Here is a 16,558-nt window from a genome sequence, read left to right as displayed (position 1 = left end):
TGCGGCTCAGCAGTTAATGAATCTGACTAGCATCTATGAAGACGCAGGTTCGATCCCTGGCCTCGCTCAGTGGATTAGGGATCTGGCATTGCTGTGAGCTGTGGTGTAGGTAGCAGACACGGCTTGGATCCTGTGTTGCTGTGGTGTAAGGACAGCGGCTACAGCTCCAATTTGACCCCTAGCCTGGGAACCTCCATATGCTGCAGGTGCAGCCCTAAAAAGCAAAAAACAAACAAACAAAAACCAGGAATGTCATGATTAATGTTCAAAATAACTAGACCCAACAGCATCTTCTTCCCCTGTGAACACATTCCATCCACCAATCTTCAGCCTTGCCAGGCTAATCCTCCATAAGTGTCTGCTGGTCCTCTGCCCCCTTGTTGGGGCTCCCCTTTCCCTTTTAAGACCCCCACTCAGGGATCAGGGATTTCTGGATATTCCTTAGGATCCCTGAACATCCTATGTGAGCTTCCAGGTTTTTTTCTCACCCAACCTCTGCATAAGGCTTTACTAGATTATCAGGGGAAGCCAAAAGTCATGGTTGGATTTTTTTTCTTTTTTTATAAAGAATAAAATTGGTTTATACACACTGGGTGGCGGTAAGGGAGAGGGGCAGGAGATCTGAGCTCCAGTTCTGGCTCTGAGTTTGGAACCTTGTATCAAAGTGAAGTGATAGATTTGTATAAGATCCCTGACCTCAAGGAACTCGTCCTCTCACAGTAGAATCCTAATTGGCCCTGAGACTGAGGGTGAGCTGGGGGCCCAACAAGTCACAAGCAGGACCAGGCTGTGAGATGTTCCAATCAGTTCCCAAAGCACAGGGTGACACGATAACATACACAGAGATGAGATCACTTAGAACTGTGACTATTAGATCTGTAGATACAGGAGATTGGACAGCTTAGCTTTTGCTTGGATCGTTATATATGGCTAGTTTGACTTTGAGCATCTGCTGGTCCCCAGGCCCAGTCACTCTAATTGGCTGATCAACATATTGTTACCTGCCTGTCCTCCGTGGGCATTTGAGTTTGTGACTCCCCCAAAATGACTATCTCGAAGCCCTCTTCCAGCTTTGAGCCTCAAAAAGAAGTAACTCCCAGAGGGACAGAAGGGCTTTCAAATAAGCCAGGAAGGGTACCCCAAGACAAAAAATCTGTGATTCCTCCAGTTCCAACTGGGAGGTGGCAATCCACAAGGCTAGACCAGGCTAGACCTAGAGGCCAGGCTAGACCTCTTGGCTTCTCTGCTCCTCTGGCCTGGCTCCAGGGGAATTGGAAGGGGGGTGCCACACCCCCTCTTCTGTCCCACTCTCCTTCTACAGAGTCCTGGCCGGGGCAGGGGCGTGTTTCCAAGTCCAGTTCTCAGTCCCACCCGAGTCCTTAAGCTCTCTTCAGCCAGTCCTCTTCTGAACCCTAAGTCACCACTGCCCTGTGCTCCTGTGCCTTTTTCTGTTCATGTTCTTCCTCCCCAAACACACACACACACACACACACATGTGTCTTAGGATCAAGCTGGTGAATTTAGCGGCCTCTCTGGGGGGTGGGCTCAGTCCTGTACCTCTTTATATCTACCAGCACCTAGCATGGTACACACAGTAGGTGCTATAAAACATGTTTGGTATTCACATGGACAATAACTCTGGCTGTGGTCAGCTCTGGGGGAGGAGGACTCTGGCCTGACTTCCTGGAAAGAGAAAAGGGATGGAAGATCCGCCAAAGTCTCCCACTCTGGTGGTGGTAGCTGTGGATTTGAGAAAAAGAGTTGCCCACCCCACACATCCACACCCCTTTCCCAACCTGCACAACAGGACACCACCCTTCTTCTTCAGGCATCTCCCTAGAGTCCTCCCGCCCTCTCTCTGTTTGATATTTTATTCCCCTTCCTCCTAGTTAGGAATATAGATTTGGGGCCGGGTACTAGCTGTGTTTTCCAAGCTGCTTTTTAATCTGCCTCCCTTTTCCTACTTGTGAGGTCTAGTCTCCAGGCTCAAGTTCCCCTCTTTCTCTTCCTCAAGGTCATCTATCTTGGTTCAGAAAAGGTGAGAGGCCACTTCTGAATGTCAAGAAGGACTGGGGGGATAAATGAGGAAAAGGAATGGAAGCGAACAGACTAAAAGATAAGGGAAAGTGGGGTGGGGAAGACAGAGGCCAGAAGCGCCTGAAGAAAGACGCCGCTGCCAAAAGAGGCGAAGGAGTTGGGATGGGAGGGGAAGTGGGTGCCTGAGAAATGTGCAAGGAGACTGAATTCGCCAGAGGTAGGACCGTGATGGGGTCTAGCCATAGGCAAGCTTCCAACCTCCCAATCACAGTTCCGTGGCCTCAGTCACTGGGCCGGGAAAGAGCGCATCCCGAGGGTGGGCAGCCCTTCCCCGCTCCAGCTGCTCTCACCCCCACCGTGGAAAGGCTGGAGAGGATCGCAGTGGCGGGGGCAGAGTCGGGCAGTTAGCTCCCCCCCCCCCATCCAAACTCGCGGCTCACTGCAGAGCGGCGCGGCAGAGCGGGCGGAATAACCCGAGGACTGGAACCGGGGGAAGGGAGGAGGCAAGAAGGGCGCTTCAGGTGGCTCCTGGTTGTTTAAAGTTTGCGGCTGGCGAAGGAGCCGGCTCCGTCCTCTCTCAGCCGCCCGCCCGAGACTCTGCTCGGCCCTGTGTCCTCAGCCTCGCCTTCATCCTCGGCTCGTCCCTACGCCCACTTCCCTCTCGGCTCCCGCCCGGCTCGGGTCCCCATTCCCTCTCCTGTCTCCATCTCTCCCTGTGCCCGAGCGCCCCCAGCTCCCTCCCTCCTCCCTGGATCTCCCGCACGACGTGAGCGGAAAGTGAATGGGCAGCCCCAACCACAAAGACAAATTACCATGAGAAAAATAAATCAGAAAATCGCCGTTTGCGCCCCGCGCTCCAGCCGCCGCACCCCTCTCCGCCCGCCGAGGCGGGAGCGCGGGGCTCCAGGACCGCTGCGTCTGGGGCCTGGGAGACAAGAGGGCAGAGTTTGGGCTCTGCAGGGCTCTGCCAGGGCAAGGGGGCTGGAAAGAATCCGGCGGGGGGCTCTGCAGGCGGCAGCGGAGCGGGGACGTCCCCCGAGCGAGAGCTTTCACACTCCGAGCGGGCCACGCGTTCCCACGCGCCTCGCCGCCCTCACTCTCGCTCCACAGGGTTTACTCGCCCGCCCGCTCTCTCGGAGCCTCCATCTCGGCGCCAGTCTTGGCGCCTCAGCCGCGCTCTCTCCCAGCCTTTCATTCGTCTGTCCCCTCCCTCCAGGCCCAGACCCAGGTCCCCATCGCGGCTTGCAACCCAGACGCGCCGACTTCGGCGCGGCCGGGACCCAGTGCAGCCTCGACCCGGAGCCGGCGGGAAAGAGGCAGCACAGCGGACGCCCAAGCCGAGGCGGCAGCTGGCGGCGCGGAAGCCTAAGGACCCCCACCCCTCTGCCCGCAGCCTCAGCCACCTGGTTCCAACTTGCCAGCGCCCCGGGCTCCCTACCCCTCTACCCAGACGAGTTGCTGAAGTTTGCAACTTGAAGCCCCTGTCCGCGCAAGCGAAGCGTCGGGAATCCCGGGACTCACCTCCGGGCTGTGGACGCAGGTGCCCAGCTCCAAGCCGCTCCCGACTCCCAGCGGCAGGGAGCGGCGGAGGCGAACCGGGAGAGCTGGCGGCCCGTCTGGGAATAGGGCGGCCGCGCAGGAACGGCCCCCAGCCCTCACTCTGTGCTCCAGCGCAGCTGAGACCCGGGCCCGCGCCCGCCACGCTCGGGTTCCTCCAGCAGCCTTTGGACGCGCCGCCCACCCTCCCGGCTCCGCGGAGCTGGGCTCAGGCAGCAGCCCTCGCGCTCCAGCTAGCTCCCGACCCGGCGCGCGGGTGAGAGCCGGGAGGAGGAGACCAAGAGAGCCGAAGGAGGGAGGGAGAGGCGGTGGGGGAGGAGTTGGGAGCGAGGGGAGAGAGGGAGGGGAGCGAGAGCGAAAAGGAGGAGGGGGCTGGAGAGGACCTGCCACGGCGGGCGCGCCACCCGCCAGCCCCGTGGCGCGCGGAGGAGCGCGAGGGGGCGCCCTGAACCTCCGCGTCCCCAGGCTCGGCCTGCCAAGTGTGTTTACCCCGAGGGTGGACAGAAGTCCCGCTCCTCAATCCGCGTTCGAGCGGCGAGCGGCTAGACCCAGGTCCCCCGAGCAGTGGCTACCTTTTGTCACATCCTGCCTTACCGTCCTTGGGAAGCCCCGTCTCTGAACTCAGCTTTCTCCCGGTGCGTCAGCACATCGGAACCCTGCCCACTCCAACCCTAGGAGCCTGAGGAAATTCATCCTTCCCCTTGGCTCCCCTATTCCCAAACCCTATCAGCTGGGGACTATCTTCCTGCCTGTGGATTTGAGGAGGGGCAAGAACGGTGTGCAAAACAGGGAAAATCTGGTATAAATTACAGCTGAGGCTGCTGGACTGGATGGAAAGCCAGAATTGGCTGGCTAGGGTTAATTTTACAAGCTGCATGACCTTGAGCGAACCTCTGCAAGCCTCAGTTTCTTCAGCTGTAGGTTTGGTGTTACCTTCCCTACTGAGCGACTTTAGGAGCTACAGTGAGTAAAATAACATCAGAAACGTTAGAAGGGCATCCAAGAGATTAGCGATCCTGGGAGGCGGTTCAGGGCTCTCGGCCGGCCGAGCAGGGAAGATTTAGCGCAATCAAACCGAACAAGAATGAATTGTTTACAAGTTTAAGTGTCTAGTGTTTCTGATGGCTACAAAACCGGAGGGAAAGACGGGGGCCAGCTTCAAATCCTATCTGCCCGGCAGCAAGAGGGATGGGAAGAGAGCCCTCTGCTGAACAAAGAAAGGTATTTAAAATTTTTAAAAGGTGACCTAAGAAAAGAAAACGAAAAAATGAAGGATAAAGACAAAGCACCTGAAAAATTAAACCAGGAGAAGTGTGATTATAAAAGATAGCCAAAGAGAACTGTGAAATAAAAATAGATAACATTAAACAACTATCTGGAATATGCCAGAAATTAAAGAATTAGAGTGAAGCATTACATAACAAAATGCTGGCTAGAGGAAATCCTAGATAAAGCAGAGGAATGGAGATGGTAAGAGCCCCAGAGAAGCACCCCTCGTATGTGTGTGCGCGCGCGCACGCACACACACACACACACACACACACACACACACCCCCCCTCTGAAACGGGATGAGAAGCAGGTTAGCCAAGATGATGGAAAGGAAGAAAAAAAAAAAAGAAGAAGAATCCAAGAAAGGATTTTATGAGATGCTTTAAAAGGGAAACAGTGCATAATCTCAGAAATAAAGACCCCCTAGGGAGGGAGTTCTCCTGGCTCAGCGAGTTAAGGATCTGACATTGTCTCCGTGAGGATGTGGGTTGGATCCCTGGCCTCACTCAGTAGGTTAAGGGTTCTGTGTTGCTGCAAGAGTATAGGTCACAGATATGGCTGGAATCTGGCATTGCTGTGGCTTGGCCTCAGCTGCAGCTCCAATTCGACCTTAGCCGAGGAACATGCATACACTACAGGTGTGGCTGTTTAAAATTAAAAAAAAAAAAAAAGATTTTCTGGGGCAACAGGAATGCTGAAACTCGTGCAGCATGGAGAGGAGCTTGCAAAGGTAAGACACCTGGACAAGAGGAGAGAGACACAGATTAGGAAAATGGTAGGAAAAGGGACATGTCCCCACACACCAGTCTAGGAGCCCATCCATTTCATTAGAAGTGAAAATCAAGTAGGAAGAGGTAATGCAGGGCATCAAGTCCAAACCTATCATTTTTACAGACGACGAGATCCAGAGGGAAAACAATCGTCCCGGAGTCACAGATTGGGGTGTGGGGAGGTCCCCTGGTCCCCAGTCTGGAATCTTTCCACTGCTGTGAGTCCTGCCCCCAACCCCCACACACACCCATTCCCATTCCCTGCAGAACTGGGGGACTGTTTTTGTTATTGCAAAATAAATGTGTGAAATGTAGAAACTTTTTAATTAATAAAAATGTGAAAATATTCCATTTATATCAGGGAAAAGGGATGAACAGGAGAGCTCCCCATTTATCTGGTTGCAAGAGTTAAAGTGCCTTCTGAGTGGTTCTGCGGACAGCAGCTCCCTCCTGAAAGGCAATAAACATCTCCATCTTTCACCATACTCTTTTATCCTCCCTTTCCCACCATGTTTCATTGTTTTGTTTTTTTTTTCCTTCCTATCCCACGAACACTCTATGCCTTTTCCTGGCTCTCCCTCTCCACACTACGAATGAGTGTGGGAGAGGGCTCTGTGTGGGAAGAGAAGAGGGGAGACCACGTCTGGAGACACGGGCCAGGAGCCCTTCCTATTCACGGGAAGCAGGAGCCAAGAAGGGGAGACACCCAAGGAGACACAGAGGAACAGCGATGCTTGGGCTACTGGGCTAATTAAACCTAATTGCATCCTATGTATTGTATTGATTAACAGTGATTACTCAAGAGCTCTCAATACAAGAGAGCTTCAGAAGGCCATATCTCAGAAAGGGACAGTTGTTTTACTAGCCTGGCTTACCACCTGCTTCAGGCAGCCCCAGAGTTTGGCAAACCCAGCCTGGTTAGAATCTCTGAATCATTCACTAGGAACAAAACCTGGAGTGTTGGCCCCATCACCACTGTGTCACCTTCCTTACACCTTTGCAATAACCTGTACAGCAATTACTTCTATTAGGAGCAATTCTCCACCTGCCAGAACAGCATTAATTAAGAAGAATGTAAATACAGTGATTCATGCAGAATTATCCAAAACAAACATGCTAAAGAGCAGTGAACAGAGGGCGTGGGAAGGAGTTCTTAGAATTCATTCTTGACCTAGAAATTCCAAACTTCCCTTCAACTAAGGTACCAAGCGGTTAAGCTGTAAGTCCAAGTTCTCATGGGTGACAAAGCTGGGAGCCCACCTGAGGGCATTTTCTGGGAGTCTAGCTCCCTCCAAAAAACAAGAGGGTAGCCTCTCCCAGGAGTGTGTAGCTGTGTGTGTGTGCACATGCCTGTGCTAGGCATAAACACAAATCCAGCCTTGCAGCAAAAGACAAACCAGCCACAGCCACTCATATATCAATAGGAGAGAGAGAAGTGAAAAAAAGAAGGCAGCAATCACTTATAATGTCCAAATCGTTTTCTGGTCCCAGAACCACCTGCTCATTGTGCCTGGGGACGGAAAAGAAAAAGGAAAATCCCCACTCCAGAAGTCGTTGTCCATTTGTGAACCACAAGCACACTTAGGTCAGAGGAACTGAAGTGTCACTAATGACAGCTTTGCCATTGTCTTGAGCTAATGTGAGAGAAGAGACCTTCCTTCCTTCCTTCCTCTCTCCCTCCCCGAACATTTAAGTGCCACTCACTATGCTGGGTGGAGAGGTCATAGGAAGAGGAGCAAGCCAGAGCCTTGCAGGAAGATGGGAAGGGCAGCCATAGTCACAGCAAAGGCAGGGCCAGAGCGCTGCGCACCCCTGGAGGGCCAACGACCAGCTCTACCCGGCAGGGCAAGGAGGTCTTCACAGCAAAAGGCCCTTTGCGCTGGGAATGAAGACCAGGCAGGAATTTGCCAGACAGAGCAGCAGGAGGAGGCAGAATATTCCAGGCAGAGGAAATAGCATGTATGAAAGCACAAGGCGATATAATTAGATTTCTGTTTTGGAAGAATTGCTTGGCCCTGGTGAACAGATTCAGAGAGAGCTGAAGCAGTAGATGGGAGCAGGTGCCTTGCTGGCTGAAAGAGCACCATACCCGCAGTTAGGGCTTCTGGGTTCTGAGACCAGCTCGGCCCCTGGCCACTCATGAGCTGGGTGTCCTTGCACCAGCCTCTTAACCTCTCTGACCTCAGTTCCTTGTGGCTAAACTGGAAGGGATCGATCGACTGATTTCTAAGGTCCTCCGAGCACCCATATTTTATGATGAACTCTTCCTGCAGATATTTCTTTAAATTATGTCCTTTACCATATTGATGCACTGAGTCTTTTCCCACATATTTATCACCTCTCAGTTCACAAAGGTCTTTTCCATGGCTACTGCAGATGATCTTGTCCAGCCCCGTGGCTGTAAACACCATCTCTCTACTGATAGCATCCAAGTTTCCATCTGCAGCTCTGACCCTTCTCCGAAACCCAGATACAGAAATCCAACTGCCTGCCGCCCTCCTCCATGTGAGCATCTAATAGGCATCTCTGACCTCACATGCCCAACACTTAACTTCTGCTTTCCTTGCCCCAAACCAGCTCCTCCCTCAGTCTCCCCCATTTTAGTAAATTAAAACTCTAATCTTTGCATTCATCAAGGTCAAAATCTTGAGATCATCCCACACTCCACCTGGATACCATCAATAAGTCCCATTGAAATAGTTTCAGAATCTGACGACTTCTCACCCCCTCCTCCGCCAGCACCCCAGTTCAAACCCCTCTCTTCTCTTGTCTGCTCTGCCTGCTTCCACATTTGTGCCTAAGTCTGTTCTCCACACAGCGGACTTCCTCTTTCAGATCCGGTCCCTCCTCTGCTCAGAAACCTTCAACGGCTCTCTCCAGTTCCCTAAAGGAAAAGCCTCACCCTCGCCTAGCCCTCAGGCCCCCTCTGACATCATCTCCTACTGCTCTCCCCTCCTTCAAGCAAGTGCGTACATGCTTACACACGCACACACACATGCACGCACACAGACATGTACACCTATGCCATTTTCACGTCTCCTAAGTCAGGGGGGTGGTAAGAGAAGGCAGGCTGACTCTGTAGCTTACCCTTGGGCTGGCATCCAGGGGGAATCACATCTCATTTCCCGAACACTCCTGAGTACCTCTTCCCCTTCCTCTTTCCAGCCAAGGCTGTCAGATCAGATCGGGGTGAGGATGGATCAGGAAGAAGCGTGGTATGGGGCGGGTGTGAAGCTGAGGCCCAGCTGGTTGAGGGGATGACACCGGGCTTCCTGGTAGATGAGCTAGACAAAGGGCCAAGTGCTCAACTCCAGGTGAGGGGGGCAGGGGTCACTCTCAGGACATTTGGACCCAAGGAAGGACACAGGGTGTGGCCACCCTTCTTGAAGACATTTGAAACAGGAGATCTGTGTCTGTGGTTCCCTCCGAGGACCATGGTGAGGCCATAAAAGTCCCTGATGGATCAGAAAGGATGGCTGTTGGCCAAGAAAACCTGTACCAGTGTCCCCAGATGGGGATCCGAATCTTGTTAGGATGAGAATCCCAGGTTGTGATCAAGAAGAGGCCCAAGGAGGTCCCGTTGTGGCTCAGTGGTTAACAAACCCAACTAGTCTCCAAGAGGATGCAGGTTCGATCCCTGGCCTCGCTCGGTGGGTAAAGGATCCAGCGTTGCCGTGAGCTGTGGGTAGGTCACAGACATGGCTTGGATCCCACGTTGCTGTGGCTGTGGCTGGCAGCTGAATCTCTGATTAGACCCCTAGCCTGGAAACCTCCATATGCCATAGGTACAGCCCTAAAAAGAAAAAAGAAAGAAAAAAAGAAGAGGCCCAAGCCTGGCAGTTAGGGTGCCTGGGCAGGGCCAGACCTCTGGACAGGAAGTAGGGAGGCATCTGAAGGAGAACCTGATGCCTGAGTTGGGAAAGGAAACTGCTCACACGTGGTGGAGAGGTCAAGAAAGACTCCTGGTCTCTGACCAAAAAGTCTCTCCTCTGGTGTTGCCTGGCCTCTGAAATCGTCCTGGTGGGGGAAAAAATAGGCTGTCATAATGCCTATCCAGACAACCCATCAATTTTTCTGTCTTTTTGCCTTTTCTAGGGCTGCTCCCACCGCATATGGAGGTTTCCAAGCTAGGGGTCCAACTGGAGCTGTAGCAACCGGCCTACACCACAGCCACTGCCACACAGGATCCGAGCCTCATCTGCAACCTACACCACAGCTCACGACAACAGCAGATCATTAACCCACTGAGCAAAGGCAGGGATGGAACCTGCAACCTCATGGTTCCTAGTCGGATTCGTTAACCACTGCGCCACAACAGGAACTCCGACAACCCATCAATTAACAGCCTCTAGCAGGAATGGGGGTAAAGAGTAATTCCTCCCAAATTACCTGCTGAGCACACACCACTGTTCTGGGTCCGTACAACCCAAGCGGAAACCTAGGCTGTGAAGAGCAGTCATTCAATACATTATTATGGGTTAAGCATAGAGAGGGATACAGTAGGGAATGCTGCTAGGCTGTAAACAGGGCCAGGTTAGTGAGGCCTGGAAGACCATGATTTAATCCTATAGGCCAGGCAAAGAGAATCATCTGAGGTTTGGAGCAGGAGGCTGACATGGTGAGATGGGAGGTTGTGGGTGAACTTGAGAGAGGGAGGCTGGTAAGAGAGCACCGCAACAGCCCCTCAACTTCCCGAGACCTTGATTGGGGCAGACACAACAAAAATAATGAAAACCCTTAGGTAGAAACCTAAGGGATTGGAATACAGAGCAGGGAACTGAGATGAAAGGGAGTAAAAAAATATATATATATACATATATATATATATATATATATATATATATATATATGAGCAGGAATATGGGTGCCCAGAAAAGTTGGGGGTGTGAGCCAAGTGAATAATAAGGGAAGACCCGATGAAGAGAAGTTTGCCCCTGTCAATACAGCTTAGCGCTGGCTCTGCCCCAAGCCTGGGACATGAAGGGGGTTGGGATGTGTCCTTAACACATCCTGGGGATGCTGCAGGCAGCTCGGATCTTCGCCCATGTGAGCCAGGAAGCAGTGATTCTCAGGAAGAGGCGGCAGGCTCCTTCATTTCAATTAAATACGATTTTTCCCACCCCTGTTATTTGCTCAGTACTGCACTGAGGCTGGAGAGGACCCAGATAGAGAATGAACGATGCTTAAGGGATGATCAGCATATTAGGAATGTGAGGTGCATGCAAGAAGTAAATACCAGCTAAATGCCAGATTGGCTGCTCCAGGCAATAAACACCAGACAAATGCTGGAGAGCAAGAGAGCCCACTGGAGCCGCGTCCAGGAAGGCTTCTTGCAGGAGGTGGGAACTGCCCTGGACCACACAGAAAATGTAGGTGTGGACAGGCAAAAGGGAGGGAAGAGACACACACTGGGGTACTCTGTGGAAGTAAACAAAGTCAATATAAGGCAGAAACGACCATAATCTACTGACTTTTTTTTAAAGCTTTTGACAAAGTTCTCTAAGAAACACTCTTTTGTTTGTTCGTTTGTTTGTTTTCCTTGCCTGCAGGTTGCAGAAGTTCCTGGGTCAAGGATAGAACCCGAGTCACAGCTATAACCAGAGCCATACAGATCCTGAACCTGCTGAGCCAAGAAGGAACTCCAAGAAACAGTTTTTAAAAAGGTCAGGTTTGGGGAGTTCCCACTGTGGCTCAGCAGTAAGGAGCCCCACTAGTATCCCTGAGGAGGCAGATTCAATCCCTGGGCCCTGCTCACTGAATTAACGATCTGGCTTTGCTGCGACTGGGTCGCAGGCCAGCAGCTGCAGCTCCAGTTCAATCCCTAGCCTGGGAATTTCCATACCTGTGGGTGCGGCCCTAAAAAGAAAAAAAAAAATTTTGTCTCCACAGAGCTAAAGGAGGGAATGATGTCTCTTTTAGTAAGATCAGCAAATGGTTTAGATCCGGAAATACAAAAGGTAGAAGCAAGTTTCACACAATTAAAATCCCTGTGCAGGAGTTCCCATTGTGGTGCAGAGGAAACGAAGTCAACTAGTAACCATGAGTTTTCGGGTTTGACCCCTGGCCTTGCTCAGTGGGTTAAAGATCCCCTGTTTCCATGAGCTGTGGTGTAGGTCGAAGATGCAGCTCTGATCCTGCATTGCTGTGGCTGTGGCTGTGACATAGGCTGGCAGCTGTAGCTCCGATTAGACCCCTAGCCTGGCAATGTCCATGTGACGTGGTGCACCCCTAAAAGGCAGAAAAAAATCTGTGCAAAGAGTGGATAAACAAAACATAGTATAAACATGTGGTGGAATATTATTCAGCCTTAAAAAGGAAGAATATTCTGGAGTTCCCGTCTTGGTTCAGTGGTTAATGAATCCGACTAGGAACCATGAGGTTTTGGGTTCAATCCCTGGCCTTGCTCAGTGGGTTGAGGATCCGGCGTTGCTGTGAGCTATGGTGTAGGTCGAAGACATGGCTCGGATCCTGTGTTGTTGTGGCTGTGGTGTAGGCCAGTGGCCACAGGTCCGATTTGACCCCTAGCTGTGGGAGCGGCTCAAGAAATGGCAAACACACACACACACACACACACACACACACACACACACAAAGAAAAAAAAAGGGGGGGGGAAGAAAATTCTGACACGTGGTACAACGTGAATGGACCTTGAGGACATTATGTTAAGTGAAATAAACCAGAAACGAAAGGACAAACATTGTATGATTCCACTTATGTGAGGTGTCTAGAAGAGTTTCATTCCTAGAGACGGAGAGTAGAATGGTGGTTGCCAGGGTCCAGGGTGATGAGGAAATGGGGAGTTAGTATGTAATGGGTATAGGGTTTCAGTGTGGGATGATGAAAAATTTCTGGAGGTGGGCGGTGGTGATGGTTGCACAACAGTGTGAATGAACTTAATGCCAGTGAACTGTACACTTAAAAATCATGAAGATGGAAAATGTATGTTATATGTATTTCACTACAAAAAAACCCCACAATATATGTAGAAGGATCCAGTTTATATATCAAAAAGCAAATATTAAAAAAAAAATAGTTAATAGGAGTTCCCGTCATGGCTCAGTGGTTAACACACCTGACTAGTATCCATGAGGACTTGGATTCGATCCCTGGCCTCACTCAGTGGGTTCAGGATCCAGTTGTTGTCAGGAGCTGTGGTGTAGGTCATAGATGTAGCTCAGATTCCGAGTGGCTGTGGCTGTGGTGTAGGCCAGCAGCTATAGCCCCGATTAGACCCCTAGCCTGGGAACCTCCATATGCCGTGGGTGAGGCCCTAAAAAGACAAAAAAAAAAATAGTTAATATGCTAAATGTTATGTATACTTTAATTCAACCACTGCCACAAAAGGATCTATTCCAAGACTAATCAGATTTAACATCTTTAGAAATGTTCTGGAGGGGAAAGTCTCTTGACAAACCTCTGTGTTGCTGATGACTTAATGTATCCTGTTATTACAGCTGAAATAAATTGACAGCCTTTGACAGTAGGAGGCACCAGAGCAGTGGTCCTCGGTCCTCCATCTATAGCGTTGCCTGGGGGAAGTTTCAAATGTATCAGTTTCTGGATCCCCAACCAACCCCAGACCATCCCCAGTCAGATTTAGCTGCCCTGGGCTGGGGCCTGGGGAATTGGTGTCTTTTCCAAAGCTTCCAGATGATTCTAATCTACAGCCAGGGTGAAAGGCAGAGAATAGTCAGGCTGAAAATCTCAGCCTCCTGGAGCTTGAGTCCAGGGTCTGCCATCTGCCAGAAGTGTAATGATTAAGTGACTTAATCTCTCTGTTTCTTAAAAATTCTCATCTTCAAAACTGGGTAATAGTAGTCCCAACCTCAGAGGGTTGCAGAGAGGATTAAGAAACATACTGCACACTTAGCACAGTGCCTGGGGCATTTTAAGAGCTCACTAGATGTTAATTATCATTGTTATCGACTGAGTTTGTATAAATTGGCAGAAAAGGAACAGATGGGTTTAACATGGCATGTGCAGATATGTTCAAAAATAAACAAATCCAAACTTTGTGACTCACGTCTCTGTCAAAACCAGAAAAGGGCCTGTGTCTTCGGAGGCATTTTCCCTTCCAGGACCTGACTTTGTACTGATTCACTCCAAAGGCCAAGAAAATACACATCAGGTGGAGGGGGGATGGGGGAGACTGGAAAAAAAACCTGAGCCCACACCATTGCATTTCTCTAAATATCATGTCTCCTCCCTTCACTGATCTGGGGAGAGTTCTGGTCACTGAACCTCTGAAGGGATGTTCTGACCGACACTGAAGGAATAGAGACAGAAAAATCAAGGGCTGCGAGGGGAAGACAGGCCATAAAGGTTAGGATTCTCCAGACTGGAAAAGGATGCGATGGAAAGCAGTACACTCATCAATAACCAGGAGAGGGTGAACCAGGACTCATTCAACCCAGACACTTGCCTGAGGGGGAGATGAACGAGGAACACTTAGAACAAAGAAAAGAAATGGGTAATAAACTCGTGAAACACGTTACTCCCAGATGTAGTACATGAGGGAAATGGAGATGAATCCACCAAGGGTCTGGACAAACTATGTCAGAAATGTAAATGGACATTACATTTACACTGGCTCAGTGGTTAACCAGCCCGACTAGGCTCCATGAGGACGCGGGTTCGATCCCTGGCCTTGCTACGTGGGTTAATGATCTGGTGGTGTCGTGAGCTGGGGTGTAGGTTGCACACGTGGCTTGGATCTGGCGTGGCTGTGGCTATGGTGTAGGCCGGCAGCTGCAGCTCCAATTCGACCCCTAGCCTGGGAACCTCCATATGCTGTGCATATGGCCCTAACAAAAAAAACCAAAAAAACCAGAAATGTACATGGTTGCCCCTGGGGAACTGTCATATGCGCACCTTGAAAGTCAGCCTTGGTGAAGGCGGTGGGCACAGTCTTTCCAACAAGGGACTGGGGAGATGGCGCTTCTGCACATTCCTATTTTCTTAGTGCCCCTAGGGAGGGATTTGGCTAAGGGTCAGGAATGCATGTGAGCGTGCTATGTTCAGGGACAGGGGAAAAAACTGGCTTGGCTGGAGTCAACAGGCCATGCCAGGAAGTGAAGGGGCTTTGTCTGGATATGCATGGCCGGGTTGGATTATCAAGGGTACTCAGAACCATTGCTGAGGGGCTGAAATTCGTCCAAAAATCACAGAATGTTGTAGCTTTTCTAGCTGAAGCCCTTCTTTTTGTCTTTCTTTCTTTCTTTTTTCTTCCTTTTTTTTTTTTTTTTAAGGGCCAAACCAGCAGCGTGTGGAGGTTCCCAGGCTAGGGGTCCAACCGGAGCTGTAGCCACTGGTCTACACCAGAGCCACAGCAACGCGGATCCAAGCTATGTCTGCGACCTACACATAGCTCACAGCAATGCTGGATCCTTAACCCACTGAGTGAGGCCAGGGATCGAACCTACAACCTCATGGTTCCTAGTCGGATTCCACTGCACCACTGCACCACAAAGGGAACTCCAAAGTCCTTCTTTTAAAGGATGAAAAATTCAAGATAAATTAACTCACCCGAGATCCTGTAATGCATTCACAGCAGGGCAGAGGTGGGAATCCTGAGGTTTTGCACTACGCCACGCAGAGGATAGGGTCTGAAAGGACTTTGGAGAAAGACTATTCCTAAATCAACAACCTCGAGCAAGTGTCTTAACTCCTTGGAGCTGCTGTGGAATGACTTGGCATAAGCCTCTCCAGGCCACATTAGCCTGGGGGTAGAAATAGAGACTTGGCAGAAGTCACAAGCTGTATTTCACGTGCTCCGTGTCCATTAGTTCTGTGGGAATTTAGCTTTCCCCAGAGTCCTCCCAGTTGGACCTTGCACCCCAGCACGGATCTCAGCCAAGACCAGGACCCAAGTCCTGCCCTTGTTTATCCCTCCTTCTCGCTTTAGCTCTTTGGGTTAATGTCCTCAGCCTCTCCCAATGTCCCCTTTGAGAGCCCTTCTGGTGTCCAACAATATCTCCAAGGCAAGTGTTCTGAGGTTTGTGTAGAAAACATTGTCTCCCAGGGTGCAGAAACCACGGGCCTCAGTTTTCTTGTTTTTCCTCTCACTGTCTTTTCTTGTTTCTTTTTTTCTTTCCCTCCTTTGGCTGAGGCAGGGGACTTGTGGAAGTTCCCATGCCAGGGAGCGAACCACAGCAGCGACGTGAACCTTTTCTGTGACAATGCCAGATCCTTAACCCGCTGTGCCACAAGAAAACTCCCCTGTTGTTTCTTTCTCTCTCTCTCTTTTTTTTTTTTTTTTTGTCTTTTGTCCTTTCTAGGGCTGCACCCACGACGTATAGAGGTTCCCAGGCTAGGGGCCTAATCAGAGCTGTAGCCACCGGCCTATGCCAGAGCCACAGCAACGCCAGATCTGAGCCACGTCTGAGACCTACACCACAGCTCACGGCAACGGCGGATCCTTAAGCCTCTGAGCGAGGCCAGACATCAAACCCAAACCTCATGGTTCCTGGTCGGATTCGTTTCAGTGGCACTGCCACAGGAACTCCCCTATGGATTCTTGAACAGGGAAGTGAAGTCATTTTTGTGTTTGTTTACTCTATGTCGAAGCTGTCCTGCCTTAGGACTGCAGTCCGGGTCAGAGAACAGGCTGAGTGGTATACTCGCTGCTGCACTCAGAATTGGCCCTCTCCTCTGAAACTGGTTCATTGCCCTCAGATTTCTCCCAGCAGTGTCCCTTGTGCTAACAGTGTTGGATACATTGCAAATAAATATTTGTTGTTGAACAATGGGCAGATTTCTCTCTTCCAGTGGATTCTTTCTTCAAACTCAGAAAACTTATTTTTTTTCCTCCAGAGTTCCTGTTGTGACTCAGTGGTAACACACCCAACTAGTATCCACGAGGACTCAGGTTCGACCCCTGGCCTTGCTCACTGGGTTAAGGATCTGGCACTGCCATGAAGTTAT

At 50.7% G+C, this 16,558-nt stretch overlaps 1 protein-coding gene across 4 annotated transcripts in view; it reads right to left on the bottom strand.

The window, feature by feature from the left end:
• SEMA5B (semaphorin 5B) overlaps positions 1–15,370 on the bottom strand; it is a 142,981-nt gene extending 127,611 nt beyond the window's left edge. Inside the window, exon 1 of one of the 4 annotated variants that reach the window (XM_021070255.1) lies at positions 15,161–15,370. Coding sequence is in view for 1 of the 4 variants with exons in the window: in XM_021070252.1 (XP_020925911.1) it covers positions 8,722–8,756 (35 nt within the window). In the remaining 3 variants the exon portion in view is untranslated. The other 3 variants (XM_021070252.1, XM_021070256.1, XM_021070254.1) reach the window with 3 other exon arrangements.

This window comes from Sus scrofa, chromosome 13, assembly GCF_000003025.6.
Source record: "Sus scrofa isolate TJ Tabasco breed Duroc chromosome 13, Sscrofa11.1, whole genome shotgun sequence".
NCBI lineage: Eukaryota > Metazoa > Chordata > Mammalia > Artiodactyla > Suidae > Sus > Sus scrofa.
Note: the sequence above shows the minus strand (reverse complement) of the source record. Positions and strands in the feature narration are given on the sequence as shown.